This window comes from Populus euphratica, unplaced genomic scaffold (genome assembly GCF_000495115.2).
Source record: "Populus euphratica unplaced genomic scaffold, PopEup_1.0 scaffold418.1, whole genome shotgun sequence".
NCBI lineage: Eukaryota > Viridiplantae > Streptophyta > Magnoliopsida > Malpighiales > Salicaceae > Populus > Populus euphratica.
Window position 1 is genome coordinate 154,906 of NW_011500304.1, and position 19,397 is coordinate 174,302.

At 29.5% G+C, this 19,397-nt stretch overlaps 2 protein-coding genes across 2 annotated transcripts; both read right to left on the reverse strand.

Annotated features, from left to right (window-relative positions):
• Window positions 1-7,855: 7,855 nt before the first annotated feature.
• Window positions 7,856-12,310, reverse strand: LOC105113403 (uncharacterized protein At4g06598-like). Its single transcript, XM_011009567.1, has 5 exons — window positions 12,169-12,310; window positions 10,308-11,040; window positions 9,172-9,247; window positions 8,934-9,060; window positions 7,856-8,552 (listed from the first exon to the last, which is right to left on the reverse strand). Exons 2-5 carry the CDS (start codon window positions 11,018-11,020, stop codon window positions 8,356-8,358), a joined length of 1,113 nt encoding a protein of 370 aa, XP_011007869.1. The 5' UTR covers window positions 11,021-11,040; window positions 12,169-12,310; the 3' UTR covers window positions 7,856-8,355.
• Window positions 12,311-16,881: 4,571 nt separating this feature from the next.
• Window positions 16,882-19,162, reverse strand: LOC105113404 (U6 snRNA-associated Sm-like protein LSm2). The gene is made up of 3 exons (XM_011009568.1): window positions 19,050-19,162; window positions 18,807-18,965; window positions 16,882-17,238 (listed from the first exon to the last, which is right to left on the reverse strand). The coding sequence occupies exons 1-3, from the start codon at window positions 19,050-19,052 to the stop codon at window positions 17,119-17,121; spliced, it is 282 nt and encodes a 93-aa protein (XP_011007870.1). The 5' UTR covers window positions 19,053-19,162; the 3' UTR covers window positions 16,882-17,118.
• Window positions 19,163-19,397: the final 235 nt, after the last annotated feature.

Genomic DNA, 19,397 nt, shown 5'->3' on the forward strand with positions numbered 1-19,397 from the left:
AGACGGTAGAAAAATCTATGCCAAAATCCAAATATGTCGCTTCCTAGGTGGTATCACAAGGTTGAACCGTATCATTCCCTCTCTCTTTAAGAAGATTCACCCTCGAATCTTGAATAGGATTAGTAGGAATTTCATTAGCCCCTTGTAAATGAAAGAGAAAGCTGTCATTCGATCACAATCAAACCATTAAAAACAAAAAGATCTTTGTGTTAATGGGTTTCTCTTCTTGAGTGAAATTCACGGAGCTAGTCTTTCCCTCTAAACAAATCAAGGAAGGTAAATTGAGTTTAATTTTTGTTTTATGAATTCAATTATTATTATTATTAGTGATTTTAGAGTTGTTGGGTGGTTTATATAGGTCTTGTTGTATTTTTAACATGCTTTAATCTGATATTTTCCAATTTTTTATCTTTTTTTTTAGTTTTGTTTTGTTATTTTTTTTATGTTTGTCTTCTATTGGGTTAGTTCCCTATATTATTTTTTTCAATTTCACCCTTATCATTTTTTAATCTATAAATAGTATATCAATTACAAATATTTTTTTCAATTTCACCCCTTATGATTTTATAATCTTTTAAATTTGATTCTTATACTTTTATTTGCTATTTGTTTTGTTTGGGATAATTTAAAAAAAAAATCATCCTCCTTGGGTTTTTTCTATTAAATTTTATACTCATTCTTCTTTTTGCTGTTTTTTTTTTTTTTTACTTTTACAAGTTTTTTATTAATTGTTTTTTTGTGATTTCATCTTTCAAAATTAAATTGATTGAGAATTAAGCTTCTTGATTAAATTTGGGTCTACAATTTCATAAGTTACAAGTTTTGAAGATTAGACCAGGTTTAAGAGATTCGCTCGAGTTTGCTTGTTCTTCTTCCTTTTTTCAAGCAAGTATTTTTTTTTAATCATTCTTTTAGTTTTGCTTTGTTATTTTTTGTTATTTTTCTTCTATTGGGTTATCCCTGAGTTCATAACCAATATCACCAGTTTTAAATTTTAGCGAAGGTTCACTTTTAAAAAAATGATTTATTTCAATTTCATCTTTTAAATTTTTTTCTATAGTTTGTTTTTTCTCTTATGAGATCATCTCAATTTCTTTTATATTTTTTTTTTTTGTTTTTTTAACTTATTTATTGTTGTATTTTTTTTTCATATTATTTAAATTACTAATTAAACTAGTGACTCGGGATTTGGGTTTCTCTTGCCCTATTATTGTTTTATGTTGAAAAACAAAATTATCCCGCCAGCATAGCACTAGTAATAAATCTAGTAAAGGTTTTAAAATTAATAGTATTGAGATTAATTCTTAAATAACTTTAATTCATGGTTGTTAAATCAAACTAAAAGCCTAAATGTTTGACTTATTGGATAAATTTAAAATAATATTATTTTAATAATGTTTTAAACAAAATTATAATGCCTTGGATAAAAAAGTAAAAATAAAAATAAAAATGAAAATGAAACAATATTGTTTAAAAAAAATTAAAAATATATGAACCTCATGAAATCTCTTTCAAGTTGATCAGATCTACATCATCCATGTTATTGGCTGACCCACTAGACTACAGGGTTTAACTAGGACAATGTCTGGTTTGATAAAAGCAACACGATCTAGGTTGGCGTCGCTGAGTTGACCAGGACAAGCCAAACCAGGATTAATAAATAATTAGTAGACAAGCTAAAGCAGGCTTAATAATTGTACTTTAACGTAGGAGAGGTTTTGTATGTTCAACTAGACACAAATAATGAATCTAAATCGTCACGTTTAGCGGGACACAAATGATGAACCTTTGTGTGTATTCAAAAATTATCCCTGCATCTAAAAACGTTTTAGCTTCAACTAGATTTGTTGTTTGTGTGTTGTCATGGGTTAAAAAAACCTTTTATGTAAAAATTAAAATCTCAAATTATTGATTAAAATGATAATTTAAATAATATAAAAAAAACCCACAAAAAAAACCCACAATAAATAATATAAAAAAAACAAAAAAAAAACCCACAAAAAAACACTCTAACATTACCAAATAACTCAATACTAACTTAATTATAAAAAAAATCAAGAAAAAAAACAAGTTAAATTTAAAAAACAAAAAAATCAGCTTAAAAAAAGGGAGGGAAAACCAGATAAATCTTTTAAATCTAGTCTGATCTTAAAAACTTGCAACTTATTAAATAATGGATTCGAAATCAATCAAGAAGTTAAAATGTCATCCAATTTAATTTTAAAAAATAAAATTCTGAAATGTCATCCAATTTAATTTTAAAAAATAGAATTCTGAAAAAATATTAATTTTAAAAAAACTTGCAAAAAAAATAGCGAAACAATAATGGTGCTAGAATTTGACAGAAAAAAACTTAATGAGGATGAAATCTAAAAACAAATATCTAAAACAAAAACAAATTGTATTTAAATGAATTAAGACCAAACTTGAAAGATTAAAAAAATCATAGGGGGTAAAATTAAAAATTATTTATAATGTGATAGATTATTTATAGATAAAAACAAATGGTAGGGTGCAATAGAAAATTATTGTTGAGGAGTAACCCGATAGAATCAAACCAAAAAAAATAAGAGAACAAATATCAAAAAAATAGAATTAAACCATAAAAAATAACAAAATAAAAGTTAAAAATGATAAAGAAAATAAGAAAATATTAATTCAAAAAAAGAAAAAACAATTAGGGCAAACTCAACAAATGTTTTAGACCTAGTCTAACCTCTTAAAGTCGCAACTGATGAATTTTTTTATCTAGATTTAATCAAAAAGCATCATTATCAACCAAATTTATTTTGAAAGATAACATCAGCAGAAAAATATTAATATAAAAATATGCAAAACAAACAAAAAAAGTGAGGATAAAATTTGATAGAAAAAACCCAAGGATGATGTAATTTGATGAAAAAATAAAACAAATATCAATTAAAAGAATAAAGACCTAATTTTAAAGATTAAAATAATTATAGAAGTGAAATTGAAAACATTTATAAAAAAACAAGCAAACCCGGAAAAATATCCTAAACATAGTAAAATCTCAAATAGCTCGCAACCTATGAAACTCTGGATCCGGATCCTATAATTTTATTATAAGTTAATTTAAAAATATAAATTTTTAAAATTTGTCAAAGCAAAATAAAATATAGTAAAAAAAGCCTCAGGCGAACCTGGTAGCGAACCCGGCAACCACCCCGGGTAAACAAACGCATAACCTAAGACATGAAATTAAGATGACCTTATAAATAGGAAAATGAAAAAATATAGGCAAATTTTTAAAAAAAAAAGCTTAAAAAAATAAAAATCAACTCAAGTTAATTGACACGATCAAAGAGTTGATGTCTTATCCCAAGAGCAGGAGTGTCAAAGTAAAATAACCCGGCAAGACCGGGATCGAACCACAGGGAGGTGAATTATATAAATTACAAATAAAAAAAAGGATTTTCTAATTCTAAGCCATGAAAAGTGGGTAAAAGTTGAATAATACCTGGCTTAAAATTAAAATGAGATGCATCAGGAGGAAAAACAATACATGATGGTGCACTTGTTCTTGTTGGATTCATATGATCTCTAAGTGTTCTAACACGATTATTCTCATTATTCTCATTATGAATTGATTGGTTATCTTCTTCGGCCATGTTTTCTAAAGAAAATGATGATTTTCTAGAAAGTCTACCACTTAATGTACGTGTCCAAACTCTCATGCAAATACAAAAGAAAAGAAAAGAAAAAAGAAAAAGAAAAAGAAAAAGAAACAACAATTAGAAAAACAAATAAAAGTGAAAATAAAATAAAATAAAATATTTAATTTATACAATAACTTACCTCCCCGGCAACGGCGCCAAAAACTTGACACGATCAAAGAGTTGATGTCTTATCCCAAGTGCAGGAGTGTCAAAGTAAAATAACCCGGCAAGACCGGGGTCGAACCACAGGGAGGTGAATTATATAAATTACAAATAAAGAAAAAGATTTAAAGAGAATAATAACAGAAAAGGAGTTGAAGAAAGTTTTGGGATGTGATATTGATGTAAGGATTAAACAATAACAAAACATATGTCAAGGTTATAGGATTCACTAATGGTATTTCAAATAAATATAATATAAACTCTTTTTATTACTCAACTAGAAACCACACACAAAGGAGGTTCTAATCGGATGATTTCTCGTTATTAGCTCATTATAAATTACTAACATGATCATATTAATTATCTTATATAAGTAATACCATACTTATAAATATCATCAAGCATTCATGTTGCTAGTTTATGTTAACAACAAATCAAGTTTCTATCATAATAACGATTTCGGCCGAAAACTATGAAAGATCAAGCATTTGATGTACCAAATATTATACAACACAAATCTAAATTAAACATTTAATAAGCAAGGTATTAAGAATTAGTAAGATAAAAAGATAAAACATGTTAATAACAATCTTTCTTGGATATAAACATTTAAAGCTCATGTTGAGTTTATATTATACCTATTCTAACACCATTAGAGAAACCTTTTCACCTTGACATAATTAACTTAGCTAAACATTAAGAAGGAGAAAAACACAAATAAACAATATAAGAACATAAACATAATATAAGCTAACTAAGTATAGGAAAGGAAATGAAAGAGCATAAACAAGAGATTACTATAGCATAAAAGAAAACTTGAACATTACAAAGATGTAGAGAGAAAGCAAGAAGATAACTTTGATCTGAAAATTAATATGACTAAATACATGGACAATGCCTCCTTTTATAGGCTAAGTTTCAGAACTATTGATTGATTGAAGAATTGGTGGGCATCCATTGATTTGGTGGCTGGTTTTTGACATTAATGGCTGCTGGTTTTTTGTTATTGTGGGCTGATTTTTGATATTGTTGGCTGGCCAAAACGTCATTGCTCACATCAGAATTATAGCCAACTGAATTGTGGAATCTGTGGGCAATTGTCTCAGCTTTCCATAAAAAAAAACCAGAGCTCATTTGGACTTCTAGAACTCAAGATATGAGCCAAAAACCGAATAGTGTTTTAGCTGCAGGATAACTTCTGACATCTTTGTTGTTGCTGAGATTTGAACTTGAAAATGGCAGAACTGAGTCTTTGAGTCCATATAAAAGTTGTAGGTCTATGTCTTACATTTTCATCCATATAAAATGGACCTAAATCTAATAGCTACAGCTCTAGATATAATCCAATTGTCGAACGGTGTTCGAGTTTGGAATGCATCAGCAACACTTTGCTAAGTTTGGCCTTCTTTTTATCCTTTCAATTTCAATCCTTAAACTCATCAATCAATCCTTTTATTTATGTGATAGACCTGCATTTAGGATGAATATTTACCATGAATTAAAGGTATATTATATTTTTAGACTTGCTAATATAAAACATGCTTTTGTTAGGGAATTTAATGATACTTTAGGTGCAATATGATGACATAAATCCTTAATGAGAATGCACTTTTAAGTACTAATTATTAATCCTTCAAATCTATTACCCGGATTATGAAACCGAGCAAATCTAAAAAATACAAAGAAATAAGATTCTTAATCAAATAAATATTGAGGGATGAAATTCAAAATAAAAAAATGCAAAACAAAAACAAATTGCAGTTAAAAGTCTTAGGACTAAATTTGACATAACAATTAAATGAAATTAAATGTTTAGGGAAAAATCAAATGAAATTAAATATTTAGGGATGGAATTGTAAAAAACCAATCCATTATGAAAATGATTTAAAAATAACAATTAAAAGAATTAGAATCAAATTTGGTATAAAAATTAAATAAAAATAAATGTCTTGGGATGGAATTAGAAAAAAAGACAAATCAATCAAGAAAATGATTTAAAAAAATAAATATAAATTAAAAGAATGGTAACCAAATTAAAAAAAAAATTAAAAAATCAAATGACTAGGAAAGAAATCAAAAATAAAATTCAATTAGAAATAATTAATATAAATAAAACAATTACAAATAAACGAAGAAAGACTGAATTAAAAGAAGAAAAATAAATTGAAGGACTAGTATTATTTTTTGTATGGCCAACTCGTAATCCGAGGAAGAAAGACAAGGAAAAGAAAAGAAAAATAATTTTAAGTCAAATTACATTGAGCCACCACACACGCCATCCAAAACAGAAAAAGACATCGGGATAAATAAAATAATGCAACAAAATTAAAGTTAAAAGCATAAGAGTCAGCCGCACTCACCGTCAAAAGATAGCAAACTACCAGCCATGCAAGGCATGCATTAGCTATTTTTTATTTTTTTTCTTGTTATTTATACAAAACCAAAAATACCCTTAGAACTATACAATAATAACAAATAAACCATGATGAAATTAAAATCAAATCCCTAAAGCCAATGCGAGAAAATTTGAATGACAAAGATAATGTAGTATTTTTATTATTCTATTAAATATGAAAATACAAAAACATCCTTATGCAAAAGACATTTAATTATTTTATTTAAGGGTTATAGTAGTAATTCTACTATGCATTTAAAGATATGATTACAAAAATAAATTGTTACAATTCTTAAAAGATATTTATATCTTGGTTAAAATATCTTTTTACCCTATAACAAAGATAAAAGATAAAATAATCAAGATGCAATATAGTAATTACAATATTACATGAATAATAATTTATGTTTTCAGGCACAGTAACATCGCTCGAGAGATTAATTTTTTTGGATAACTAGTTTAATAATCTCGCTATGTTATGAGTAAAATTTTAATTTAATTTCTTGAAAAAAAAAAAAGATAAGAAAGAGTTGATATTATTGATGTGTTTTCAAGTATCATGATTTTTTTTTAATTAGTGTTAACAAATTGTTTTTATTTATCAATTTATATTTTTTTAATTTATTTTATTATGCATAAACATCATCTTTTTATTTTTTTAATTAAAAAAATTATTGCACATAATAAAATAAATTATATATATATATATATACTGCATACAAAAATAGGAAAATAGTCTTTCTAATAAAAGCAAAAGATAAATGTGTATATAAATATTTTATCCAGACTATTTGTTTTATTTCTTTTGTTTTTATTTATTTTATCTTATAAGTTAATTTTAGTCACTAATGATACATGCTTTTATAAATGTATCATGTAAATACAACTTATATAAATTACTAGAAAAAAATTACAATAATTTCTTTAAAGTATTATGAAATTATAAAAAAAAATAAGAATATTAATTATTACTTAAAAATAAAATTATATAATTTAAAAATAAAATAAAAAAGAGAGTATCAATTAAGATTTAAATAGAAATTAATGAAAATAAAAAAAATAGAAAATGACCAGGTGAGGTCCGAGTTTTTAGATTATAAAAACTTATTTCTCAACTTATTTTCATATATTAAAAACTTAAAAATATTTTAAAAATCTCAATATATTTATTTTCAACTCCAAAACATTTTTTAATCATTGATAAAAAATTATAGATTTTTATTTATCTTTTTCTAACATGATTAAATGAAATCTCCACCTCTATTGAACTTTTCTAGCAAGGATAAACTCATTTACATCAAGTATAGTATTTTTAATTACTAGAATATGATAATTCGAGTACTTTTTCTCTCCTTATAATTGGAGTGATTTTCTCTTTTCTTTCTCAACTTCTACAAACTAAACGTAGAAAAATAAAATTCAACTTAAAGGATTATCTTGTAAAATCAGAGCATGCAAATTGAAAAAAGTAGGGCAGCCAAATATATATAATGTAGGCTCAAACGACCTTTAATCAAAGCAAAATCAACGGAGCAGAGAACCTCATGATTCTGTAAACCAAAGTAAACCAGGCAAAGTATCAGGTAAATTGCAAACCCTACCCAAACCTGTGCAAAAGCAATTGTACCCAATATAGCTTTTCTCATCATTTAAACAGAGCAGGAAGCAAACATGGATTTCACTGAAATGATTTCACAAGAAAGCATTTCCTATGAATAACATTACAGACAGTGCATACATATCGACCCAAACGATCCTTCACAAAATTAGATTCCAAATAGTGTATCATCTAAATGGGTCAGAAATGAATACAAATTTCCTGATTTCTGATACTTGAACTTACAGGAGAGGCCAAAATAGGAACCTCTCTCTCAGTTATCACCTCCGGTGAGTCATCTGCCTGATCAATGACCACCAGGTGCACATGAGGATATTAATCAGAATAAAAAAGGACAAGAAAGAAGAGAAACAAAATGTGAGAATCAGGTGGAGAATAGGATGAAAGCTGGCCTTTATCCCACTCAATGGTAACAGCAATTATGGTCATATGGTAACAGCTAGACTCTGCAAGCCAGAGGCAGGAAAAGTAGTGGCACATCAAATCTCATGACTAAAACATGTCTAAATGCGGAGTGAACCAGTCACAGGGTCTCGGCTAGAATTGGCATTCATAGAGAGGTTTGCAAATTGGGAGTCCAGGTCCCTACTGTTACTACGGCGATGGCTAGAAGGTTTCATTTGCTGTGGCTGCTGCTGCTGCTGCTGCTGATACAAAGCACGTAGCCTTCCAATCTCCCTCTCCAGAACTTCATGCTCCACTGAAAACACACCTCAAAGAGTTGAGAAAAAACATGAAAAAGAATGTATACATGAGAGCATATTCACTCATGATGATCAATAAACCCATTCTCAATCCAGTATCCTTTTTATCTCAGTCATCTTGCTACATTACTTCTATACCCTAAAATCTTCAGAATAGAACTAAATAGGCCTAAAACTAAATAATTGACTCTTTTCATTTTTATATGCTAGCATTATGAAAAAATAAATAGGCCGACAACTAATTTTTTTCAAACAGCTTCTCACAATGAGAACTACTTCTTGACTCTATAGAAGGAAAAAAATCCACAACCAAAAGTGAGAGATAAAAAGACTATATCGACACCTTAACTGTCAAGAAGTCAATAATTAGCGCTTACAGTATTTGATAAGCTGCTCCTGGGCCAAATTTTCTAACCGTTGCTTAAGAGCTTTATTCTCCATGCTTAGAATAAGATTTTGCTGATTGACAAATTCGAGCTCAGCTGAAACTTCTGATCCTTCTGCCTGTGAGGTACATTATGACATCATAAAATCTTGCAATTCATTCAACACTCTTTACAAATTAAATGGAAATTACACCTCACAAGCAGCTTCAGCAGAGATAGAGATACTTGCCTGCAAAGCTTGTACATTTCTTTCCAGCTCAGCTATGTACTGAAGTTTACGGACCCTGGAGCGTTGGGCAAACTGCCTGCATTAGATATCATTTTAAGTGTTATAGACAAAAGTATCGCTTTTCAACTCTTTGTAGAGTACATGAACTTTCTCGTTTCTGCATATCATTCATGTTATAAGTAGCTATTATAGCTTCTACAAACAGGTCTCTAAAATAACCACCAAACAGTTTCTGCATATCATTCATGTTATAAGTAGCTATTCTAGCTTCTACAAACAGGTCTCTAAAATAACCACCAAACAGCGACATCTAACAGTCAGACATCATACCAAATTTTAGATTGGTTATTTACATATCAGAAATGTAAAAATAGCATAAGCCACAGCATATTCATAGATCAGAGAAAGAAAGATATCTGTCGCCCACAGGTATGATTACCAAGGAAGTCAAGTAGAAAATGTGGAAGGAAGAAATATATCCTCCACAACAAGATGAAAAAAATGTTAAATAGTTATGTTTAGGAAAGAATAGGATCTTATCTGAATCTTACCCTAGACCAGTACACAATTCTTCACAAATGAAAGCACCGAGAGGTGGTCACAAGTTCATATACAGTAGACAGAATGAACTGTGATATGGAATTTTATTTTTTTTCCTTTGGTGTTAGTCTATTCTTTTTGGAAACTTTTGTCCTTCTTGAGCTTACTACTGTAAGAATTATTTGGTGCTTTATTTTAGTAGGGTCACAAGTGCGTTGAGTCTATGTATATCATACTTGTAATGCTTCATGTTAAGAATCAGAGTTCATGAATCAGCTCTCCAGTAATTATGCTTTAAGGTTGTGTCATCCAATCTATCTACAGAAATAATTGATCCACGTAATGAAATAATTAAAATAATTATGTTACTATTTGTAATGCATCCTTACAATAATGCACATTTGGACACCATTAATGGGGCTTGATCCATCCAGTGCATCAAAGAAATATGAATTGAGCACAGAAAGGAGAGGAGGGCACTAGCAAGCTTAAATGATGACACCAATAACGTGATTTCATTCATGCTCCATGTCCAAGTAATACATCAAAGTAAGCGTGAGATATAGAATAATGAAGAAGAATAACAAAGGACATACTGTTTAGCACGTTTTGTATCAGTATCTGATGCAGAAGACTTGGAATTTGAAATGTCCTTTTTTGCTAATGAAATTTTTGGATCATGTGGACCATCGAGTGGATCTTGCTTTTCACTCTCCGAAACACAATCTGCTTCCCGTGGGGCACATGATGATCCTGAACTCTGCATACCAGCATTCTCCCTGACAGAGGAATGACTACTTGGAAAGGTAGGGGCATTTAAAGATGAATCCCAAACCCTATTCTTCTGTTTTGTCAAGTTCATTTCAGAATAGAGAGAAGCTTGCCTGACATCTTGGTGATGATCAGGGTCATGAGATCCCCAAGAAGGTATGGACATCACATGTTTATATATGTAGTCATCCTGTTCTGCATAATCTATGTTAGAAGCATTAGCTACATCCATGTACGCAAAGGAGTCACTTGATGAACGCCTATGACCACCTCTACGAACAGGTGTCTCTGGCTCATTAAGAAGATCATCAAGCCATGAAGGCTGCTCCTCCATGAAGAGAGTCGCAGAAGAAGTTCGTTGATGATGTGTGTTTCCCTCTCTAGGCTTTTGAGCAGTTTTTGATCCAAAACTATTGCTGGGAACATGATCAATGTAAGATGGCGAAACACTAGGAAAAGGACTTTTTGGAGGAAGTAATGGATGTTTCCCTGAGTACATCAAATTTCTTATGTTCGCTGACCCCTTGGAATTTGCCATAGCCAAAGCACTAACAGTACCTGTCAAGGAATTAGATATAGAAAACAAATCAGGGTTTTTAATGGTAATTTGGTGAAATTTTCTAATGTTTTGTGGTCTCTCAAACACATCCACACAGAGGCCAGAGAGTAATAAAGATAACATCACAAAATATTTTGTAAAACCCATATTCTCTAATAAAAGAAACCGCAATGAACAAGAAGGGGACATCATCCATCCACCAAAATCTGTTCTCTAAATTTCTCAACACATTCAAGGCAGGCATAATAACAGCAGCATACCAGATCAAAAGCAGGAAAAATAAATAAATATATCAGATGTCGCAAATTCAGCAATGAATTTTAATAATCACCAGTCACCATCCTTTGGATTTTGATGATCAAAGATTTACGCTGACCCTCTTAATAAGAAAAGGTTTCAAAAGAGTAAATCGGACCTGAAAGCAACTCATGTGCTATCTTTCCTAATTTAATCAACTTTCTTATGTTCAATTTCATCAACCCTTTAGGTCATGTTGGTGCCAGGCCACCATGCAGTCTTACAGAAACTAATTTTACCACATTTAATAGAAAAAAACAAGAAGACTATCAATCCAACACCAGAAGGATCGAATAAAATTAAAAAAGAACAATCAAGAAAAATGCAAACAGCAATTCCTTGCAGCATCTCTCATAACTTAAAACATAAGTTAACAACAGAATACTCAACAGAAAAACACTACATTACAGCCCTCTGATTGTAGAGTTTTTCTTGTTTGGTTGCCACGAAAAGAAAAGGAAGATTTCAGCATGACACTCTAGACTAAACAAACTTATTGATTTTCGTCAATCTGAATGTAAAGTTCACGTTTTTTCAGCTCCCGGAAAATTTAAAAAAAGAAAAAGAAAGAAACCCTCAATTTAAAATAGCAAATTTCTCTTGATTTCCTAATTTTCTTGGCAACCAAACAACAAAAATTCTACAATCAGAGGCGTGCAATATCTGAAACAAAAACAAAAAAAAAAATTGTGATTTGTCTTAAAAATTATTGCAATGTGTTATAAAAAAGAGCTAAATTGAATCAGAATCTCAACTTTTCTTTATGAAAATCAAAATCAAAATCAAAAACAGATTCGCTTGGACACGCAAAAAATAAATAAATAAATTACCTTTTGGTGGATTGAAGAAATTAAGATCTCTAAATGCAATTCAAAACAAAGAGAAGAGAAATCAAATAAACTGAACAGTGCTTTCTAATTTAGGGTTTTTTTCCCCTCAATGCAGAAGAGACCTCTCCTCTCTCTAGTCTCTCTCTCTCTCTCTCTCTCTCTTCTTGTTCAGATGGGCTGGATTGAAAATCTAGAGAATTGGAGTTATACTCTCTTTATATTTCACTTTACGATATTATTATTATTCGGAATAATTACAGCAGTATTATTTTATTTTATTTTTTTCGACGTAAAAGGTATTTGTGTATTCATTTAAACTGGCTTTACTCCTCAAACGATTTTAAAAACGCATCTTCACATAAATTAATATATTTAAAATAACTTAATAAATCCTTCTAAATATTAAATAAATTCATGGTGATATTTCAGAATTAAAAAATTATGTAAATCTCTTTTTTGAGTAACTGTTATTATTGTTTGTTTATTTTTTTAACTTTTTATTATTTAATGAGATGCATTTTTATATCAATTTACTTATCATTAATGCTAAATCTCTCTCTTAAATATTTTTTAAATGCATTATATATCAGTTTAATGCATTGATTAAGAATAATATATTTCAAAAATAGGAAATTCAAGCCTAGCCAGGAAAACTTAGGGCAAAACGTTATGAAGTGGTGGTGCATGACTGCCTTTAGGGCATGAACTGGATCCATGTAGGCCAATGAACACATGTAGCTTAGTTGGCATTGAGGGTGGAGGTGCCTTTCTCATTTCTTAAAATAGGAGTGATTCTTATGAAGTCAAAAACTAGCTGTGATTGTTCTTAGTTAATGGATTAATGGGTGTGTGCATTTCAATCAAGACGGCCAATGAAGTGTCTAATTCAGCTTATTCAAAGATGTAATTTGTTTTGAGAAGAAAAAAAAAGTTTTGATAGGTTTTTTTTTGGATTAACTACATCAAGAGTTAATTTAGATTTTTGATAAGATTATATTATGTCAATTCTTTTTTTATTTTTATTAAAATTTAATCTAGTTTAAACTCTGATTTATCCATATTATGGATCAATTTGTCATGTGGAGTTTTAAAATAATAATTTGTATTATATTTTTTAAAAATATTTTTGTATATTTTTAAAATAGAAATTACATAAAAATACATCATAACCTCTCTAATCTCAAAACAATACCCAAACATTGTCTAAAACACATAAAATAAATATATTTTATACTATCTTTTAAGTGAATTTAACTTTCTATTCACACTATCTCAATCTTTTTTTTTTCCTGGAGCAAATATAAAATAAAAGTAAATGATGGGATATTCTTAATAAAACATGAGGTGAGATGAGTTAATGACGCGTAAAGGTTTTGCAAGTTGGTGATAGAATATGATAATTATGGTTAAATAAAAGAGAAGGAAAGAGAGGAACAGCACATTATTATAATATTAATAAAGCGGTGAAGAAGCCAACCAGCAGTACCCACACATAAAAGTGCACAAGCAGACAGCAAAACTCCATACCTATAAAATCCAACATGTCTCCAACCCCCAAGATTTTATGTCTCTTGTTGGGATTACAGTACAAATACAGATGTTATTTAAAATTAAGTTTTTTTAAATTAATTTGTTGTATTTTTCATGATTTTGAGAGTTAAAGTTTAAAAAAAAAATTAAAAATTAATTTAATATATTTATAAGTAAAATATATTTTAAAAAATAATTGTTATCAACCTAAACATGTCAATACTTACTAGTGATTATGTTGGAAAATGATGCTCATCTTTATCATGTCAAAGAATCATCTTAACCCAATAATTTAAATCGTTAGGTGACGTTTTAGGATATGATTTATATTATTTTATAACACATACTCTTAAGTAAAAATCATTTGGACTTGGAATTTGTACAGATTATATTACCTTGTATTTGATTTTTATCAAATAAATATAGATGGTGAGATTCAAATTCGTAATTACTTGGTCAATAAGGTTCTGATATCATGTCAAAAAATCATCTCAATTCAATAACTTAAATTATTAAGTAAAGTTTCAAAATATAATTTATATTATTTTCTAATATATCATTAAAGAAAAAAAAAGTTCATTTTGATCCTCAAAGCATCTAAAATCACAAGTAATATTCCTGCAGGCCTACTCCTCCTCCTCCTCTTCTTCTTTATAATTTTTGTCCATACAATGATTTTCTTAAGGATTAAATACAATGATTTTCTTAAGGATTAAAGATTTATGACAATGGAGCATGTATCCTCGTCCCTGTGGGGTGTATGTCAAAAACATACAATTACACCTTTCATTGTTTGCATACATTTTGTTCTCTCACTGTATGTATTGCATAGCATTCCATGTAATTTTAAAACCTAACTCAATAATCCATCAAAGATAAACCGATTAAAAAATCTAATTTAAAAAACAATCAACTAATTAATAATTAGGTTTAGAGATGGTTTTGGATTTTTTTCTCATATAAAAAGCAATATAAAAAACATATATTTTTAATTTTTAAAAATATGGTTCATACTTTAAAAAAATTATACCTTAAAAAAAAACTACCATACTTTCAAGCTAGAAACACATGCATTCCTATTTGTTTCTGTATTTTTTAAAAAAAATTTAAAAATTTGTGTTATCAACCTAAACATGTCAATACTTACCGGTGGTCATGTTGGAAAATAATGTTCAGCTTTATCATTTCAAAGAATCATCTCAACCTAATAATTTAAATCGTTAGGTGAGGTTTTAGAATATAATTTATATTATTTTATAACACATATGCTTAAGTAAAAATCATTTGGACTTGGAACTTGTACAGATTATATTACCTTCTATTTGATTTTTATCAAATAAATATAGATGGTGAGATTCAAATTCGTAATTACTTGGTCAATAAGGTTCTGATATCATGTCAAAAAATCATCTCAATTCAATAACTTAAATTATTAAGTAAAGTTTCAAAATATAATTTATATTATTTTCTAATATATCATTAAAGAAAAAAAAAGTTCATTTTGATCCTCAAAGCATCTAAAATCACAAGTAATATTCCTGCAGGCCTACTCCTCCTCCTCCTCTTCTTTATAATTTTTGTCCATACAATGATTTTCTTAAGGATTAAATACAATGATTTTCTTAAGGATTAAAGATTTATGACAATGGAGCATGTATCCTCGTCCCTGTGGGGTGTATGTCAAAAACATACAATTACACCTTTCATTGTTTGCATACATTTTGTTCTCTCACTGTATGTATTGCATAGCATTCCATGTAATTTTAAAACCTAACTCAATAATCCATAAAAAATAAGACCGATTAAAAGATCTAATTTAAAAAATAATTAACTAATTAATAATTAGGTTTAAAGATGGTTTTGGATTTATTTTTTCTCATATAAAAAGCAATATAAAAAACATGTATTTTTAGTTTTTAAAAATATGATTCATACTTTTAAAAAATTATATCTTAAAAAAAAACCACCATACTTTCAAGCTAGAAACACATGTATTCCTATTTGTTTCTGTATTTTAAAAAAAATTAAAAAAATTTGAAATTTTTTTTATTTCAAATTAATATATTTTTAGTATTTTCAAATCATTTTAATATAATAATATTAAAAATAATTTTTAAAAATAAATAAATATTAACATATATTTTAATATAAAAACTTATTTAAAAAATAAACTATAACCACACTTTCCAATAAAACAACCATACCTCCAAGCCTGGAACACAATTATTAAAACAATGACAAAAAGTGCTGCCCACTACAGCCTCTTGCTCTTGGTGCATCCAATCAATACAGAATCCTGGACGCAGCTTGCTCCGATTTAATGACAATAAAGGCTTTTATGGCATAGATTTTCAATAAAACTAGACATGTAATTCCAATTTGAGTTTTTGGATGCTTATCAGTTAATTAGATGTTAAGACAACATTAGTCCCTTTGTCTGAAATCAATCCAATTTTCTGTTAACTTTTACAGGCACGTGATATTTCTATGGATTCCAATTTTTTAAAGGAAACGTTTTAAAATTTAAAATGAAAAATAAATTACTAAAAATACTTTGATTATTTATTTAGTCTGATTTTATTCTTTCCTCAAGAAAATTACTAAAAGCATCATCTGATAGCTGAAGTTCAGAAAGCGTGTGATTAATCAGTACATCCCACAATTTATTGAGAACAATTAAGTGCTGTGATGGAGATCAAAGCTGGATTTGTAGTAATTTTTGAACTTATTTTTCAAACCAAAATCATAAGCTCGCATCTCAACTTCAACTTTACATGTGAACATTAATAATTTCCATGTGTTGATTGGAAGCAACAAATCAAGCTGAGATCACAGGAATTATACCCCCGCCCCATAAATTCAGTGGGTTTAAAATTATGATAGCAGTGATAATTTAAAATATTTTTAATTTAAAAATACATTAAAATAAAAAAATTATTTTTAAAAAATTAGTTATAATATCAGCACAATCTTAAAATATATATATAAAAAATTATTTTAAATAAAAAAATATAATATAATAAAACACAGGTTATATGGCGTTTCGAAACACCTACTTTTAGTTGCTCTCAATTTACAGAGCATGACATCAGAATGGCGGAGGACGCAGCCCCACGCCTCTAAAGATGCTAATTGCGGAAGACACGGCAACCCACATGCCGAAAATATATATAAAGGAAGAAATTGCGTTTTAATCGATATCCTAAGCTTAGCAGATTAATTATCTTCTTTAAGCAATCAAATTGTCATTACTAAACCCAATAAAATTTTCTCTGGATTGCTAGGAAGTCTAACTTCTATGTTTACGAACTTGTCACCAGTACAAACATCCAGGTTCAGAACTAGAAGAAGCTTGTTCAAACTAAAGCAATTACATCAGATGTCCAGGCAAGTACTTGTAAAAGCCTAATCAAATGAGTTTCAGCCACCCCGAGCTTCCCTCCTCGTGGCATCGTGAAGCAGATCAACATCCACACCCTCTGGAGGAAGCTGAACATATCTCACTACTGATCCCCTTATGAAACAGTTCCTGACAGAAAGCTGAAATTTAACACAAAATCATTAGATCCAGCTAGCACAATCATACGGAAAATCCCAAAAACAATCAGGACTGTCAAATGGTAAATGTAAAGTAATACGGACATCTTAACTTGAAGCAAACACAAGATTGAGAAAATAAACTCTGGGAAATTATCCACGGCATAACATCAATAACCAGAGTTCAACGCAGTCTTAGTCCTCAAAACATTCTTTGGGTGTGTTTGTGTATATTTCAACGCCTAAAGATGCACATCTTCATGCATTTATACAACAAAAATAGCACACGCCCTCAAATGCAACATGCATAAATATAGAGGACTTGTCATCAGAACTCTGAGCAAAGATGAATACTGAGTTTCTCGCTCCTCGCTCGTGTATAGCATGATTGGCTCGTATCTCACAGGAGAAACAAATGAATATTTTTCGTGATCCTTATTTAGAATTATTCAGTTTGCAGACATCAGTTTACATGTTTTTATTGCGAAACTATAAATCATTGGCTGGATTGACAGAAATGATATCCAAATACCACAACCAAACTCTTGGTGACCTTTTTGAAATAGAAGAAAAGGAGAGAAAGAAAACAAAGAATGTAACAACTCTCTCTTCTATTCATAAGAAAACAAACATCACAACAGCAGAATACAAGAAGGTGGCAAGCACAGATACACATGGTTTTTTAGTTGTGCTATCTTATAGAAAGCTAGGAAGCAGATAATGACATCACCATCCCTTTACAAATATGAAACCAGCCACAACATGAAATTCCAAAAATATGTGATATCTGCACAATGTGAGTTCTTAAAACTTTCATTCAACCCACTTTCATATCATCGGTCATCCTTAAAACAAACACCCAAAACTCTAGTAAATGGTTACTTGACATAATTATGATCTTCTAGAAGAATACGAAGTTGAGTCAGTGAAGGATTGTGATAACGCAATCCTAATCAGGACACAATTTACATATAATCTACAAGCTATATGTCTAATCATAATCCAACTTTATATGAGCAAGTTAAACCTCCATGAAGAGAGGGTTTCGATGCATAACTTGGGTATGCACACACTCATTTGCTTTAAAATCTATCACAAGCTTGTTCTCAACAACAAGCTTGCTAACTTGGGCATCAGAGCGGTCTCCAAAGAGTAAATCCTGGGTCACCATGAGGTTTCAACTGATTTGCACGCACAACACTTGGGTCCAATGTTGGAAGGAGCAGAGGAGCTTGATATCGACTAGCTCATAGCCTTACCCAACCATTCTAACTCTTCAATCGCGTCAACTTGCAAACATAAAACCTCCACTATTACACTTTCCATGTGGTTCTTGAAATCAAATCAAGTACAACCCTTATATTTCTTGAAATTGCGTCAACTTGCAAACACGAAACCTCCATTGTTACGCATTCTATGTGGTTCTTGAAATTGCATCAAATCAAGCATAAATATTTCTACGTGGGATCTTAATTTAACATAAAACCCAGTAGGGTTTCAAAAGGAAAAAACAAAAACAAAGACATGTAATTATTAGGGTTTTAAAAGAATTTAAACAGGAGATAAAGTACCATGTGAGGATACTTGTCTTGATCGACAACGCGAGTGTTTTCGAGCTTGATGTTGAGGTACTGATCCACAGAGTGAAGCGTCCCTCTTATAGCCAAATCATTCTTCAGCTCCACCGTCACTTCTTTCCCTACCAAATCCTTGAAATACGAAAAAAACAACTGCACCCCACCATAATACATAAATCAAATCATATTCTTTAACTTACAATCACAAAATCGATTAGGGAATTAGAGATTAATTACCATTTAATCTTGTCAGCTCAAATGCTTCCCTGCACTGCTTCAGTTTTTATAGAGGGCCTGCTTTGCTTTCCTTTTCTGGGACTCGGAGTCCCTAATGAGCCACAGTCGAGTGTCGACTCAATGGGTCCTCATATTCTAGGCTTTGTTTTTTATCAGTCGTTATAGTTTTATTTGTTCCTAATTTGTCTTTATATTTTAGATTATTTTTTTAATCTACCTTTGTTACGGGGAAAAAATTATTAAATATTTATGCACTTGATATAATAATTATTATTTTTTTATAACATCTAGTTGCGGTGTATATATAAAAAAATATTTATATAGACAGATTGAGTGCTAGCTGCTGGT